This window comes from Emydura macquarii, unplaced genomic scaffold (genome assembly GCF_026122565.2).
Source record: "Emydura macquarii macquarii isolate MOO-44397 ecotype Brisbane River unplaced genomic scaffold, CSIRO-AGI_Emac_v2 contig_1573, whole genome shotgun sequence".
NCBI lineage: Eukaryota > Metazoa > Chordata > Testudines > Chelidae > Emydura > Emydura macquarii.
In genome coordinates, this window is record NW_027131710.1 from 86,727 (window position 1) to 104,787 (window position 18,061).

Sequence of the window (18,061 nt, forward strand, 5' to 3'; positions counted from 1 at the left end):
TCTGCATCCATGGAAATGTCCCACAGATCTCACATTCTTGCCTCAGGGCTTCCAGTGTCCTTATTCCCCTCATCTCAGGGAGAGTTATGCCACCCTCACGGCTGGCTGGTAGGAGAGCCTGGGGCCTACCTCTCCACTGGGGCTACAACCCAGGGTTCTACAAGTGGCAGTGAGATCAAGGAGTGCTCAGAGTCTGCCTCCCTGGACCACTTCTTACCACTTACTTTCCCAGTCCACGGTGCAGTCAAAGTGTCACAAACAATCCAGCAGAAGGTGGAATTAAGGGTTCCCTAACCTTTAAGAACAAGCTAGTCACTCCTCTGGAGCCTCATGTAACTGCTCTTTTCATCTTCCTCCCTCTCAGCAGGGCCTCCCGCTATACCCTTACTCAAAAGTTCACGGGATAAGTTTGTCCTCCTATTCTGTCTGCTGCCCCCCACTTCCATCCCACATCTGGCTCTCTTTTCAAACGCTTCCTCCAGCTGCAGCTGGCTCTGCTGGTGCAGTGGAGTGAGGCCACCTTGGCCCAGAACTGCTTCTTAACCCTTCTGTCCCAGTGTAGGGTTTATATACCCCATCCCACTCCCCTTCAGTGGCATGGGATGGGAGGGCATGCTGGAATTTTGATGGTTATTAACTCCTACCAGAATGTCTAGTCAAAATTTCATGAATTTGCCAGAAGCACAATGGTACTCAAAATGTCTATCTCCCAGCTGCACACCCTGCAGGCTGACACCCTACTATATGTACATCTGCAAATTCATAGATTTCATGGCCAGAAGGGACTATTGAGATCATGTAGTCTGAGATGCATAACAGGACAGAGAACCTCTCCCAGCAATTTCTCAGTCAATCGATAGCATCTCTTTGAGAAAGACATCCAGATTTATTTTAGTGATGAAAACTTCACCACATACATAGGCAATTTATTCCAATTGTTAACTACCCTCATTGATAAAATGTGCACCATATTTCTATTCTAAATTTGTCCAGTTTCAGATTCCAGGCAGTAGATCTCATGATTTTTTATCCTAAATTCAAGAGCCCTTCTACTATCAGAAATCTTTTCCTCCTGTAGGCACTTGAAAACCTCTTCTCCGCTATCGCCCTCTATGCCACTCATCAAGGGGGATGCTATGTTGAAAAGACATTTTTATACAATAACAATTACTGCAGCTAATATAGACAGTAATATCTTGCTTATTAAGTGGGGTCTTATGCAAGAAGAACCAGTGTTCTGTTCTGTAACAGCCGGCCATTTGATTTCCAGAAAGAGTTTAACATGTTCATTTTGAGCTGGATTTGTTTTCAGGCTCATGCCTCAGCAACAGAACTAGCATCTGAATTTTGATTGCAAATCTTTGTTGCCATGAAACAACAAGAGCCCAAGTTGACTTTCAGAGCTCATGCTGCTCATGTTGAGTTTGCAGACCTGCTGATTACTTGTAGACTGAACACATTTTCTGTAGAGTCAATGAGAGACACTAAACAAGGACTCTGACAATTTGTACAGCCATTTCTCAGAGTTTGAACCTTTATTTCATACAAAGACTTTATAATAGGACTTGACAATCAATAAGGGTTGCAGAATAATATCTTTGCCTTAAAATCTATTATGGGGAGGAGGCTGTGTAGGTAGAGTAGGCCATATATTGTTGGACATACTTTTTAGCTGACCATTTAATGCCCAATGTTGCAAGATACTGTGATTCTTGATTCCCACCAATTATACAGCAGAATGACTCTTGTTTAGATTTTGCTCATCTTTTATTATGTTCAGGAGGGTCAGCAACAGGGCTACATGACAAACTTTCCTATTTCTTAGCAGTGTAACTGAAAGTGGGAAATATTTCAAGCAAGTATAATAAAGCCATATAGATTTTGTATAAAATCCCATTATGACTAAGACATCCTGATGGACATCATATTTATTACCCTAATTAACCAGCTGTCCAGAATAACAATGGGCCATTTAGGAAAATAACTGTCAGAAATGAACTAATATGAAATGAAACACTCATTCATTTTGAAATTCTTTTTTTAAATATTTATTTTAGCCATTTATTTTTTAAAAGAAAAACGTCAAATTTCACACCATAAAAAACAACTATTACTTTTCCGCACTGGGTGAATGTATCCTCTTCGAGCAGAAATTTTGATTCTTGTGTCTCTAGTAAGCAGTATATCTTCCTATATAGGGTGCACAAGTTCCCTGGGACAACTTCTAAGACAGCAACCAGCCCTCTTAAAACTCACTCCAATGAAATGGACTAATCTGTCTCAGCTATATTTAAATCTGATTCTCCCTAGTATTTCCTTTTAACACACTTGGTTAGGAAAGGATTAGTATGGATCAGATCTGGTAAGGATCAGATGGAAGTCTTCTTTATTTTAGGGCGCAAAAAGCAGAGAACAATCATTCAAGTTAGGATTTTCAAATGGAAATATGGCACCTAATTCAATGTGATTTGAGTGCCAATCTCCCTTAGGTCCCTTTGGAAATCCCAGCCTGAAATATTGCTCCCCAAACGCAAATGCAGTTCTAGATCCTGAGCTCTATTTTGCTGCTAAATAACAAAGGGAGGGAGATCAGGGACTCTCTTTTGCCACCAAAGTCTAGATTGTGCAGTGTGCATGTCCCCTGTAGCCAGGAGAAATGCTGGGCTACAAAAATCCAGAGGGAATGCTTTTTTAAATCAGAAATTAAGTTTTTGAAAAAAACAAAACATTTCATGGAAAATGTCTGCTTTCCTAGAAAATTTCTGATTTTTCACCAATTGCTGAAAATGTGGAAACTGAACATTTTCATCCAAACTCCCAAGATTTCCCAGTTTGCGGCTGAGAATGTTCAGCTTTCAGCAGCTTTTGGCTGGAATATTTCTTTTTCAGAATGTTGATGTTTTTTGTCCAAAAGTCAAAAAAAATTGCTAAAAATTCACCAGAAATGACATATTTTTCATTTTCACAGAAACTTTCTGCTGAAGGGAAATAACAAATCTAACTAGCTGGGAGCCATTCTGCTTCAGGGTGGCAGATTGTGTCCTAGGTCTCCGTGGTACTCGGGGTAGAGTACACCAAACTACACTTCTACAAGGGGTGCAATCTATTACCCTCTGAACACTGGTCAGCTGGTTTATTATAAAGGGCCAGAATCATTGCAGGGGTAGACCCACCACTGTGAAGACAGTGCTCAGCAAATTATGTGCAGCAAATGTATTTGTATCTTTTTCTATTGGTGAATTATCTGTGAGCATTTCTCACTCTTCTCAAATGTATTCACTATTCAGAATTATTTTCCAAATAATTGCAACAAAACAATTCTTGGCTGGTGGACTGTGAGCTATTCAGTGTAATTGACATCTGATATTTGAGCTGTGCTGGCTAGAATCATTTGGACGGATAAGTATTCTGTCTTGATTGGGGCTCCTATTCAATAAACCTCGCCTATTCTGCAAAGCACTAAGGTCCACTAAAGTCAAAGGAACTTAAGTATATTCTTAAACTTTGCTGAAGAGGGATGACCTTTGCTGCATTGTGCCCTAGATGATCATATCACTTGGCATCAGATTTCTGCTGTGAATACTTGCATTTACTCATTCAAAATTTGCTTTCCACAAATATTCTGTCATCTTTGCTTAGGGGCTGTCTACACTACAAACTTAAGTCGACCTATATTAGGTCAATTTACAGCCACCGCGGGAATTACTGTGGTGACTGATGGCCATACTACACTCCTTCTGTCAGTGGCACAAGTCCTCAACAGAGATGCTTCCACTGACTGAAGAAGGGCAGTGGGTGGGGCTAAGAGCCAGAGCTCTCAGCTCCATGCAGCCCCCTGACAGGAACCCAGCTGCCCTCCCACACCAACTCTTGCCTTCCTGCTACCAGCCAAGAGCCAGGGAGATAGCCAGGGAGTTAGCCACCCAGGGCTTCTTGCTTCCATGAGCCCAACTGGGAGTGGGGAGCCGAGGCAAGACAGCCAACAGCCCTAATGCAGTGTCTTCACAGACACTGTGTCACCCTAACTACACCAACATAAGCCATATGCCTCTTGTGAAGGTGGCATTATTATGTCAGTGTAGTAGGGCACTTACATCAGCGGGACAAGAGTGTAGTGTGTACACTGACATAATTAGGTCACTGACAGAATTAAACTACCATACGTTGACCTAACTGTGTAGTGTAGACCACAACTTATAGTTTGTAATTTCACTAACATTCCTGATAGTAAATTAATTCACTAGATACCTGATGAAAGTGAATATAAAATGGACAAAACACAGCCTCACTTTATTCATTTTTTATTCAAGTCTATATTCACTGAAAAATTATTGGTCCATTTGACAAGCCCCAGTTTTTACTCAGTTCACTTCAATGGGAGTTTGCTTGGGTCAGGACCTCCAGGTTTATGAATTATCTGTTTTGGCCTTTGGGCCTCCTTCAAAGAGGTGAATATTATACTATTTTCCTCCATCTCTCTCTTTCTCTCAGATTCTATATTAATAAATCAAAACCTTCCCCTTCTTCTATATTTGTTCAGATATCCTGATTTCCCCTTGTCTCCTCAGTCCTCAGATGAAGTACATTTAAAAATCCCATAATGGTAAGATCCAATGCTTGATTTCAGAGAGCGGTTAAGGGGCTGGAGACACTGACTGGGCGGATTCTTAGGTATTGCTTGTCACAGCCAGGATTGAAGAATGGGTACAGTTTCCCCTTAAACTCTTGGTTGATGGATCCAACAGGACACATTAGCTCTACATTATAGAATGAGATCATTCCCTCTTCCCAATCCAGAAAAACGCTAACCACTGGGCATTTTTTATCCTCACAGGCAATTGTGTCACTTTTCCCATTACAATGATATTGACCCTCAGACAGCCGCAAACTCCAGTATCCCTCCTCGGGAGATTTCTCCATCTTCTCTTTTTTCAGTTTCCCCTTGCATCTTGAGTCAGCACTCCCAGCTCCCACTCTGGTTTCTACCCCTCATCCACCTCCCAGTATTGTTTCTTTTCTGAAAATCCTTCATTTGCCACTGCAATCAAATATTGGCAGGGTTTCGTTTCTATCGTGGAAACTACTCTATTTTTATCTTTGAGTGAGAGTTTGGGATGTTTACAGTCAGAATCCAGAGTGATGTTAACTGAAGGGAAGAATAAAAATATTCATTTTATCAGTAACCAGAAACTCATTAACTGTCACTGAAATAAACAAACACGCTAATATCAAAGCAGGTGAACGAAAGGAAAGGTACAGTAAAGAGAGAAACAAAATATTAAATATCTCAGAAACGTGCACTACAAATGCCCAGAACAAGAGTGGGAAAATTAATATATGTTATAGCAAGGACACATGCAGCCAGGTTCAGTTATAGCTTGAATTAACGCCCCTGGGCCAAATCATCTTGCATAGTAAAAACCATGGGAGCAGAGTTTGTGTGAGGGAATCTCTGATCTCACATTTCCTTCCCTATTACAGTATGTACGGGCCATGTCCATACTACAATCCAACTCTCAGGTAGAAGCACAAATATCATGTGTAATGGCCTGGTATTTTCGTAGATTTTAGCTGGTAAACTTCATTCTCCTTTCAGAAGCCTCTCCCATTCCTGCCAAGCCTGCCACATTCCTAATTCCCATGGAAATCAAAAGGAGTTTCCCTGCTCCAGATCTGCAGGATTGGGGCCCAATGGTCAGATCTGGCTGCAAATGTGGGTTGTTGATGAACGTACAAAGCCAGGTTTTCAAAGGTATTTGGGGGCTAGATTCACAAAAGGGTTTAGGCACCTAACTACCATTTTAGGTACCTAACTATCAGAATCAGGCCCCACTGGGAGAAACAAAACCCCCGCTCTGCTGCCCCCAAATGGCCAGGCACATCCATAGAAAAGACAGATCTAAATATAGATTCTGGCCTCATTTTTATGGATACCAGTGAATTAATTTGTTTTGCAGTGGGACCAAAGATTTCATTTAGAGTTCCCTATCTGGATATTACTGTATTAGATATTGAGCTAATTATGTTTCATAAAGATTTTAAATAAAAGACATAAAAAATTTCTAGGGGGATCTTCATCCATTGGAAAATATCTGCTCATCGAACTCTGTACTTTCTGTAAGAATGCGTCAATTTTGATGAAATTTTGTTTTTGGGGGAAAAAAATCTTAAAAAGCACTTTCTGTTTCAAAATTGTTACAATGGACATTTTTGATTTTCCATTTCAAAATCTATTTTATTTTATAATGTATATTTTAATATGAATAAAAACTTTGAAAAGTCCAAATGACAATGAAATATTTTCTCAAAATGATAGGCTTCAACTAACCCAAAACTATTTAAAAAAAAAATTCATTTCACAGGAGATTTTTAAATGTGACCCAACAATTTCAGGACAAAACCAAATCTCTAAATGTTATTTGATTGAAAATGAAAATTTGGCTTCCTGCACAGCTCTAGCTGTAAGGTGTGAGAGAGATGGCAATTTTCTGAAATATCCTTGAAAAACCTTATTGCATTAAGTTTAAGTATCTTGGAATCCATTGTATTAAATGAAAAGATTATGTATTATTCTGGTGGGATGACATGCACCCTCTAGAGGAGAGAGATGTGATGTGAATCCTGGGAAGTAGTATGAATTTCAGAGGGCTGTATTGAACAATGAGTCAGACAAGAATGGACTTTAATAGACTTGGGGAGTCTTTAGGGGGAGGTGAATACAAATTTCCCATCTCCGGTTGTGCTAAACTCCAGCCTTTTGAAGCTACAACCTGAACCAGGCCCATTGTCTGCTGATTCCTTGTTCCCAGAGATTCAGGATCAAAGATCCAAGCTGTTATAAGGGAAAGGCTAACCTATTCGTAGACGTGCTAGTTCTGAGCTAAGGTTGTTATGAACTTGTAACTACAGGAAAACTCCCATGTGCATTTTGAAGGACTGGTCACCTGCCAGAGTCTGAGGCTGAAGTTGGGGTGGCCTCTAGGAAGCTTATTAGCCTGTTTGTAGGTTCTTTGATTGTTTTAATATGTTTTCTCTTCAATGCTTTCACCTTAAGAATAAATGTATTTGCTTAGAAAGAGCTGTGTGGTAACTTGCTACTGCAGGCAATTACAGCTGTTCATAGCCTCTAAGGAGAAAGCAAAGCACAGATGCTGGCCTATTAAGGCTATCTGGCCTGCTGGGAATAATACAGTGTAGGCAGGGAACTGTGCAGCCTACAAAACCTCTGGTCAGAAGGGAAAGAGACATGGGTCTGCCCAAGCAAGGTGATGACTGAGAAGCTGGAAGCCTTGAGCGGGTGTCCTCGAGGGACAAAGGAGGGGATATACAAGTGCAGTTGCCCATAACTGTGACATAAGGTACCTGGAGTTTTTAGACAGGGGCTTTTGAGAAAATGAATAAAATAAATTAGCAATGTTAATATGAGCTGTGCCCTCATACTAAGAGAAAAACAGGTGTGTATTAAAGGAATGGAGAACATTTGAAAAGATTCTACAGGAAAATGGATTTAGCCATGTAACTTCCCTCTAAGTTAACAGGAACCAAAACATGAAGGGCCCTATCCTACTGATATTACTTACCTGATCCCATGGATACCAATAGAATTACTCACATGTATAAGTATCACTGGACCCTAAAAACCTTCACAATGGCAATTCATAGTCACTCATGATGACAACTAAGAGTTAATGGACTAGGAAAAGACAGTGGGAATGGCTATAACCCAGTAGTTAGGATCTAGAAGACCCCAGTTAAAGTCCCCCATCCAGCTATTATTTATAAAAAGGGAAACAGCTTCAACAGGAGAGACTGAAAGTACAACAGGCCAAAATATCCTATAGCCCAGCAGGTCTGATGTTTTCCTATAACATGGAGGACCCAAGCACACATCCATTCTCTTCAGCAAGCAAAGGGGGAAATTGAACCTAGGTGTCTTACATCCCAGCTGAGTGCCCTAACTGCAAGCCTACTAAAGTGGCACCAGGACCTCCTCTCCTTCAGCTGTTTTGTGAATCTAGTCCTCCTTTCCTTTGCTTTTGTCAAGATGCCTGAAAACCTAAACAAAATTTTTCTGGCTGAAATGAAACATTTCAACATTTCAGCGCAGTTGAAATTTTTCAGCTAACTCAAAACAAATTCACAAATAGCTTTTGTTGACTGCATTTTTCAACTAATAAACTATTAGTCCTAAAAATCTCACTCAGCTACAGTCACCAATTCTTTCATCAACAAATATTTTCCCAGATCCCAGTCAAGTTACTCTTCAGAGCTTTTGAGCAAACATTTTTAATTTCTCCTTTCAGAACTCACGGCATCAAAAAACATTTAAACAAAATATTAAACTTCTGGGAGGAAATAACCTATGTATAATTCCAGATACAAGACAGCTTACCTGCATTGCTACGAGCCCTCCTGAATTCTACAACAACAAAACATTCAGAATTTCAGATATAGCATATAGTTTATTTACATTCAAATAATACAGGCTGTGTAATATTAAACATGGCCTTTCAACTCACCCAGCTCAGCCATGGCTTTTTCTAAAATGGAAAAAAATTGTTATATCATTTTTGTGCGTTATTCCCTTGTTCATTTAGTTTCGTAGGAAATCTTCACTCTCTAAATGGCATCACTCAGGTAAAACAGACTCAGGTGAGTAAGGGTCAAGTTCTAAGGCCCAAACCTGCACAAATTTACATCCATGCTTAATTTTAGACACGATGAGTCATTCCATTGTGTTAAAAGGAATGACTCACGATGTGTATAAATTTAAGCATGTGTCCAACTCTTTGCAGGATTGGGTCTAAATATTTATCTTTTTGACATACTAGTGTAGGAATAAAATTATAATTGTAACCCTGTAGCTTAATTCATAGCTTTAATTCATACCCTTATTTGTGTCAACCTCTATATAGTTATTATTGAAATCATGTAACATTTGAACTTCTCTCAGTCATACTCCATATTGTGAATGTAAAACCTCATTTTGACCTATGTACTCCATCTTGTGTAAAAACCCCATTTTGACCCTATGTACTCCATCTTGTGTCAAACCCTTTCTAAACCTTTAGTTGAATAAGATAGTTATCTGAACAAGGTATGAATGGAGGGTGTATGTGTGTGTGAGTCAGACCCAAACTGCCAGCTTGTCTTGATGAAGTTGTCCTGATGAAGTGTGAAGTCCATCCTAGGCTGAAGAGTGTGAACATAGCCCCAAAAAGCAAAGAAGGATCCACCCCAGAAAAACTTAATCAAACTTAATCAAAGACATCAAAGAACAAGCTGAAAGTCACGTCTGCTATTGTACCAGCAATCAAGGATCACAGAGAAGCGACGTGACACAGCAGAACTGAAAAACCTATAAAAGACTGGGTGAGATTTCAAGGCTTTGGGGGAAAACAGCGTTCTACATATCATCTAAAGAAGAGCGTCGGTGCGCGCCCGACAAGGACCCTGCTCTCCTCGTGCCCAGCTTCCCTGGCCAGGTAGCTGCCACGAGCCACGAACTCCAGCAACGGACCCTAGCTACGATCTCAAGCCACAATCAGGACTGGTAGCTATATATAACTATAGAACGCTTTCTGGTATGTTTGGGCGCGTGTATGTATGTGTGTGTGTGTGTGTGTATATGTGTAGGTTTAAGTTAGTTATTACTTTAGTTTCTGTCAATAAATGCGGCATACTGCCTTTTCCCCTTGAAAAAGTCCCGAGTGCTTGATTTTGCACAACACTAGCTGCGATAGGATATCTACTGTGCCATGTTCAATGCCATCTTCATAGAGACTAACCTATACGCAAAAAAATCGTGGCTAAAACTTGAAGTCCATTCTGCATTTAAACAATGGTAGTTTGCCTGAGTGAAGATAATGTAATAAGAGTAAGAAATTATTTTGGGGAAGTTCTCTGGCCTATATTATACAGGAAGTCAGACTAGATGAGCATAATGATCCTTCCGACTTTGGAATTTATCTATGAATATAAAGAGAGAAAACAAACAGGGAAAAAATAACAAAGTTGGGGGCTTTGGGGTCTGGCCACCACAAAGTGGCCTGTAGGCTAGGATGAGTGTGTTACCAAGAGGATGCTAAACTAAATAATAGAGCTGGTTGAAAATATTCCGGTGAAACACTTACCAAACTTCTCTTGTATTTCCTGAATTGCTACAGAGAAACAAAATTAAACTGTTAACCAAAAGACAAGAGAAGTCAGCCGATGAGTGCAATTAAAGAGAGATTTTTAATATAACAGACATACATTATGGGGATAGTTTTTGGGAATGGAGAATGCATCAATCTGTTTGTAGTAACCAAAATATGACAGATATTTGGCTCTCACAAACACTTAGAATATTTCTACACTGACGGCGGTGTGTAGAGTACACACATTGCATGCCCAGTTAGCATGGATATAAATAGTAGTGTAGACAGTGAGGCACTGCTTAGGCACGTAAACATACATTTAGATCCTTACAGCATATACCCTACAGGGGTCTCTTCACACCCAGGCTGTGCATCCAATATCTGCACTGCTATGTTTAGCAGTGTAGTGTTCCGCTGCATCCACACTGCCAGACCCTTACACTGCTATATGTAGCTACACAACACAGTGCAGAAACAGCCGGCTTTTCACTGTGATGTGTAGCTACATGTACTCTACACACCACCACCACCATAGACAATGCCTTAGTTTTTATGAAGGCAAGGGATTAAAACAGTGCAGTGCAGCAATAACGTCACTCAAAAGAAACAGCCACAAATGAGATCTACAGTGCAAGAGACACGCATAAGAGCAAGAAAATATGGACTCTCTGGTATTGTACAGAAACAGCATCACTGAATTACCTGTACTTTAGATTAATGCAAGCAATGAAGAAAGAACAAAAGTAAAATCTCCAGGTGTGGAGTACAGTGCGTTTCCTCTTTGCAACATGCTGAATCTTCCCCAGAATATTACCAACCTTGTCTCTCTATTTTGTTAGAACAGCCAGCTCCAAAATAAGCATCCATGCCCAAGACTGAAATAAATCCCTCTAATTTTAAATACTAAGTAGGAAGAGATGGAATTATCTTCTCGAGATTTTTGATGCTCAGCCGCTGCAAAATAAAGAAGGAGAAGAGGTAACCCCAAAATAATAGGGCAGAGGTGAGATTTTCATTTGTCAGACTCCAAACTAAGAAATATTTGAACATTTTGGCTGATACTTGCAACGATGTCTAAGGAATCTGGACACCCAGTTCTCACTAAAATTAAATCAGGCATCCAAATACCACAGGCAGCTTTGAAAGTCTCTGCCTTCAGCCTGAGGAAACCTGTCAGACTGGTATTTAGCTCCAAGGTTTAACAGTCTGGGATGGAGAAGTAGATGATGGGGGTGAGGAGCCATGGATAAGCCTTTGGCAGTGGGGCTGGGGTGTTCAGGTGGAGAGCAAGGGTGAGTACAATAACTCCCAGCTTTATTCCACTGCCCTGCTGCACAGCCCAGTTCCCTGGCCCCAGTGGGTAGCCTGGTTTCTAATGGGACAGCCATTTTACCGAGTCACACGTATTTTCTTTTTGATATAACAAATGTCAGTGGAGATTTTCAATGGGACTTTTATTTCTAAATCCTTTAGGTGATTTGAAAATCTCCCCTATAATATGTATGGGACCTAAATGTCATAGACAGCTTATTAGGCTTTAAATCAGGATATAAAACTTACAATTTAAAGGGGAAAGGTGGCTGAGCTGGGTAAGAACAGGATTCAGACTTTCAAATCAAATAACTGAGCATGAGAACTTCAAGCCCAGCTAAAATTTGGGGGTGAAGTTATTAATGGTTGAACAAAGGATTTAACTGGGATTTTCAAAGATGCTTAAGGAGTTAGGTGCCCAAGTCCCATTGAAATACAATGGGTGGTGGAGGTGAGATTCTCTAAAATGCATATGCCCCATGGTAGTTAGGAGCCTAGATACCTTTGAGGATCTGGGCCTGAGCAATTTAGGACACAACTCTCAATGGAAGTCAGTGGGGTTTGTGTTCTTAACTCCTTTGGACTATTTTTTTAAAATCCCACCCTGGGTGCCCAACTCCCCTCAACTCCTTTGAAAAACCTTAGAATGGAACAACTTTCTCACTCTTAACTGCAGCCTCTGTACCATGTCACTGTAATGTTTGGACTTGTTGACAGTTCTCCTAGCAAAGAATACACTTACCCAGAGGAATTAAATTAATTAAATGAGCTAAAATACACTCTTACCCAATTCTTTTTCGAAAAAAAAAAATTCTGAAAGAAAACATATTTTGGTTGTGGAGTCAAAGAATTAATCATAGAATTAATTAATAGAATGCCTGGCCTGAAACTGGTCATAGAAGGCCTGGCCTGAAGTTGTAGCCTGAAACTGAAATAAAAGCCCCAGGCTAAACCATTAACAGAATGCCTCAACTGAAATTATGATAAAGATGCTAAAATCCCACAAGATGTCTCTGAACCACACCCCAAATGCAAGTTTTCTGTTATAAGCCTTAAGCCCTTTGAAGTCTGTGAACAGACTTCACCTGTTTCGATAAGTACCGGTACCTGCCCCCCTTTGTCTTACCGGCCCCATAGAAACTCACTCCATACAAATTAGCATTTTGAACAGGTATTGTGTAACCACCCATCTTCGGGTGATAGCCAGGGTACCTGAAAATCTCATTGTATAATCAAGTGACTCGTTGGGCGTTCCTGTGAGGGCATCTGGTGTGCCCCACTGTGCATTGTGATTGTCTTTCCTGTTAAGTATAAACTGTTAATCAAATTCCACTGTACGATCAACATGTAAATGAACCTAAGCAACCCCTATATAAGTCTTTTGTATCTGGTAGCCAGGCGAAGTACATTTGCCCAGCATCCAGACATGGTGCTTGACTTCCCTATAGCCACATGGGTTTTACCTATGGCTATAGTATTCCCCATCGCTATGGTTATGTGATTGTGTGTGTCACAATTAAAGCTGCACCCGATCCAGCTCTAAAATGTAGCAGAATGATTCTTTCCTCGACACAGTATTACAGTGGGAAACACACATTAATACAGTCTGATTTTGAGGCTTTTATCAAATGCCTTCAAGTTTTCTATTTAAAACAATGTAAAGTAAATGTCATGAATATTTTATTTCCACCTAGACAGGAAGTGTCAGCAAAGATGATAAAAAGGGCTTAAATTTAACACCATAGATCAGATTATCAGCTAATGTAAATCTGTATCGCTCCATCATTGGAGTAAATCAGTGTAACGCCACAATGGAACTGCATCAGTTTACTGTATTTGAGGATCTGATCCCTTATAGGAAGGGTGACCTTTCTAACAATCAAAACCCTTTGTCCTTTTCCCCCATTTGATGGCAGCTCAGCAAACAATGGTCCCAACTCTTGGGACTTGGACTAATTAATTTCTCTTCCAACTAATGTAACATTCAGAAATATGTACTTTAAAAATACAGTGGATCGATATCATAGAAAGAAAAATAGATGCCAAAGATGGATAGATAAAAACCAGAGATAGATGTCAGAGCTGGTCTCATGCCAGCAGGTCATATTTGCAAACAACTCACAAATACTAGGGATCTGGTTTTTAGTGATTATTCAACACTTCAGAGAGAGCCAGCATCATTCAATCAAATACATGAATTCAGCATCAAACATGTATTTTACCCAATCAAGCTTTTTATAAAGCTTTACTTATCAAGTCTGCAAATACAAACAAGAGAGTGTGACTTGAGAGGACTCAGCTCAAATACTGTATGTCAAACACCAATCCTGGGTAGATTGCCAATTCTTCACTTGGAATATCTGGCAACAGTTTTCACATACGGTAGAACCTTGATTTTATAAACACCCATCTTATGAATGACTAGTTATATAAACCATTTTTCCTGATGAAGAAAAAAAAATCACATAACAAATGTGATGTCAATGAGGAACAAGTTGACCTTCCTTCATATCCCAATGCCTTCAGTGCCCTGGAAATTGTTTTGCAGCAGTGTGAAAGTCAAGCAGAAAGCAATGCAGTAACCCAGTAACCCATACTGCAATTTATGCACTGGAACTAGCGTAGAAATGTAGGGCTGGCAGGGACCTTAGGAGGTCAACTATTCCATCCCGCCATTCTCTTTATAACAACGTTTTACATACTGTTATCATGTCCCATGTCAGCCTTCTCTTCTCTAGACTAAATACGCCTCATTCATTCAACCTTTCCTCATAGGTCATATGCACAAAGAAGGCTGAATTAAGGTTTCTCTGGCAGCCTTAATAAGAGCATTTCCTAACTTCTGAGTGCTTGATTTTGCAATCTTAATTAGAACAAGGACTTGAATGCAGATCACCCACATCAGCGCTATAACCAATGGGCTGCAGGATAGCCTGCTACAGCGTTCTCTCAATCTTTCCCGTTGAAGCTGTTCTATCCTGTATAAATAATAAACCATCTATTAGAGTGGACTTGGAGTCTGGGGGTCCCACAGTGTGATTGAGTGCACTAACCACTGAGCCATCACAACTATCTCTTCCTCTGGCTGTAGTCAGGGCCTGACCCAACAGGTGTGTTCTGATGGGATAGGTGGGAGAAAACTAAATTTAAGGATCCCGCAGGGACCTGGACACTGGCCATCAGAGCTGAGATGTCTGTGCATAAGCTCGCAAACAAAATGTAGACACCTAAGGTACTTCACCAGTAAAAATGTAGATACCTGGGGGAATTTAAGCACCTACAGGGTCAGACAGAGGCTCAGTGGAGGTTTTGAGGATCCAGATTTTGGATTCAGGCATCAAAAGTGCCAGTTAAGCTCTTAAATCCCTTAGTGGATCTAGCCCTGAGACTCTTTGTAAGCAGTCCCCACCTATTTGCTTGTAGAAGGGAAACCTGATGCTGCTGTTCTCCTGGGAACAAAGAATATAGGATAATCTAACAGGATGGGAGACTCTATCCTGGGAAGCAGGGACTCTGAAAAAGATTTGGGGGTCGTGGTGGATAATCAGCTGAACATGAGCGCATAGTTTGACTCCGTAGCCAAAATGCCCAATGTGATCCTGGGATGCATGAACAGGTAAATCTCAAGTAGCAGTAGAGAGGTTATTTTACCTCTGTATTTCAGAATGGTGCGACCACTGCTGGAATATCACGTCCAGTTCTAGTGCCCATACTTCAAGACAGATGTTGATAAATTAGAGAACCTTCAGAGAAGAGGCATGAGAATGATTCAAGGATTAGAAAACCTCCCTCCTGGAGATAGACTCAAGGATCTCAGGTTATTTAGCTTAACAAAAGAAAGTTAATGGATGACTTGATCATGGTCTATAAGTACCTACAGGGGAACAAATATTTAATAATGGGCACTTCAGTCTAGCAGAGAAAGGAATAACATGAACCAATGACTAGAAGCTGAAGCTAGACAAATTCAGACTGGAAAGAGAGCGTAAATTTTTAATAGTGACAGTAATTTACCATTGTAATGATTTACCAAGGATGCTGGTGGATTCTCCATCACTGACAATTTTTAAATCAAGATGGGATGTTTTTCTAAAAGATCTGTTCCAGGAATTATTTTGGGGCAGTTCTCTGGCCTGTGTTATACATGGGGTTCTCAACCTTTTTAGATTACTATACTCTTTTCAGGAGTCTGATTTGTCTTGCGTACCCCCAAGTTTCACCTCACTTAAAAATGACTTGCTTACAAAATCAGACGTAAAAATACAAATGCATCACAGCCCACCATTACTGAAAAATTGCTGACTTTCTCATTTTTACCATATAATTATAAAATAAATCAACTGGAATATAAATATTGTACTTACATTTCAGTGTGATACATGAGCCTCTTTTTCACTTGTGAGCCCAGTCTGAAGCCCGAGACCCGCCGCCCGGCTCTGAAGCATGTAACTTAACTTCATGGGGCCTTTGGGCAGTTACCCTGTTTGCCACCCGCTAATGCCAATCCTGCACTTGTGACTTCTCTAAACCCATCCCATGACTCTCCTAGGGGCTGCAGCCTGGAGGTTTAGAAACACTGATCTAGATGAATTGATGTACTCCCTGGAAGACCTCTGCATACCCCCTGGATATGCATATCCCTGGTTGAGAACCACTGTAATAGATGATCAGATTATCCCTTCTGGCCTTGAAATCTATGATCCACACAAAAGGAGTACTGTGTCTGTGCTCTCAGCAGAGCCCAGAAGGGGAATAGGAGCATGGTTCCCTGCCTGTCAACTTCATAATAGCTAAAGGACTGGGGATTACATTTTAGAATGAGCAAGGGATGGATGATCTGTGACTTGCAGGTCAGCAGAACTTGGAGGAAGGACCCCAGTTAAAGATGCAGTTGTTCCCCATATTCATCCCAATGCAGGGTACCAGCTCAAGATCTATTCACCTTGTAACTTCCACTTCAAAACACAGTTTACTTGGTGCCTAGTAGAGCAGAGAGAATAATGGATTATTTTTTGTGAAAGCGGCTAAATGTTTTGTTTCAACTTTTCAATTCAAAACAGTGTTTTGATTTTAAATTTGACCAGTTTAAAAACACACATACACACACCACCAAAAGGGTGAAAGATACCTGAAATAGCAGGATTAGAGCAAAAACTCAGAAAATAATTCATTTTGAGTCAACAAACATTTCAGTTGATTTGAAATGATTTTTTTTTATGTTCTTCAATTCAGTGCACAATTTAGAAAAAAAAAAGTTCAGCAGCTGAACAGAAAAATCCCTCCCCAAAAATCTGGTTCTATTTGGACCGAAACAACTTTTTTTAAATTGAGCATTGAATCAAAGAACTGAAAACAAATTAATTTCCAATCAACTGAAACATTTCAGTCTCCTCAAAATGATTTTTTCCCAAGTTTATTTATTTTGATTTGGTCATTTTGGGTGTTTTTCACCCATTTTTGTGTTTCTTTGTCTTAAACTGGCCAAATATAAAATGGAAACACCATTTTGAATTGAAAAGTTGAAGCAAAACATTTTGCCCCTTTAATAAAAAATCCTAACTGAAAGTATTCATTGAATTCAACACAAAAATAGTTTTGAATCCCCCAAAAATGCATATCTGGGGGGTGCGGGGGAGAAATAGTCAAAAAAGTTCACCCAGCTCTGGTGCTGAGGTATAACACTGGCCCTCTGCACAGGGATGAATCTCCTTGAGTTTAGGCCTGTATCAGAAGGTACATTCTTATCATCAGGAAGTGAAGGTGACTAAAGCTGAGCCAGGATTGATTCAAGGTAATTGTGAGCAACAAATGAATTGGTTGCTTATGTCATATGCAGCCAGATATGGTGGGAAAATAGACCCCCAAGTTGGAGTATGAGCTATAAGTGACTAGCTCAGTGAAGAATGCTGCTTATTTCTCTCCTAAACAGCCTTTGCTGTGGCCCTTATTTTTTTTGCCATGCCAAGGAGAAGCTCCTAATTAGAACTGGGTGAACAGCAAAGCAGCATTCACAGACTCTACTATTGGTGCAGATTGGTTCTTGGTGGGGTTTGGGTCTCTCACACATGACATTTCTACACCCCTCACAGCAACAGGAAACAGACAGAGGAGAGGAGAATTCAGAAGAGGTGGCCAAGGTCACAGGAAAACCCCAGCTAAGAGAACAAAGAAGAGTGAGTTGAAGGAGAAAGAATAATAGAGGAGCAGAACAGCCAGAAACTTCTGTGGGATATTGACACTAAGAAGGACATTGACACCGTTTATTAAATGTCACATTGCTCATTTGGTTAATCACTGATCCAGTCATGGAATAAATGGAGGATGCACTCCCACAAAAGTCTCAGGAGTCTATTCCAATTATTATTGCTAAAGCTGGGAAGGAAACAATTTTCCCACTTGTGGGGGGGTTGGTCGGCCCCCTCAGGCAATCTGAGAGGGAGGCCACACCCCCTCTCTACCCTGCCTCAGCAGGGGTAGTCCCAGCTTGGGGGCTGGGGGAGCAGTCCCCGAGCGTTACTTAGTTCATGGCCCCCTTGGCAGGGCAGTAAGCCGTTTGTAGGCCGCCAGTGAGGCGGCAAGCAATCTAGCTCCCCAGGCGGGGAAACACACAG

The 18,061-nt window shown here is 40.6% G+C and overlaps 1 protein-coding gene and 1 pseudogene across 1 annotated transcript in view; one reads left to right on the top strand and one right to left on the bottom strand.

The window, feature by feature from the left end:
- LOC137157809 (butyrophilin-like protein 8) overlaps positions 1-17,755 on the top strand; it is an 84,151-nt gene extending 66,396 nt beyond the window's left edge. Inside the window, exon 4 of the mRNA XM_067555217.1 lies at positions 17,540-17,755. Coding sequence (XP_067411318.1) covers positions 17,540-17,646 — 107 coding nt within the window. The 3' untranslated portion in view covers positions 17,647-17,755. The remainder of the gene's footprint in view (positions 1-17,539) is intronic.
- LOC137157807 (erythroid membrane-associated protein-like) lies at positions 4,624-12,935 on the bottom strand (annotated as a pseudogene).
- Positions 17,756-18,061: the final 306 nt, after the last annotated feature.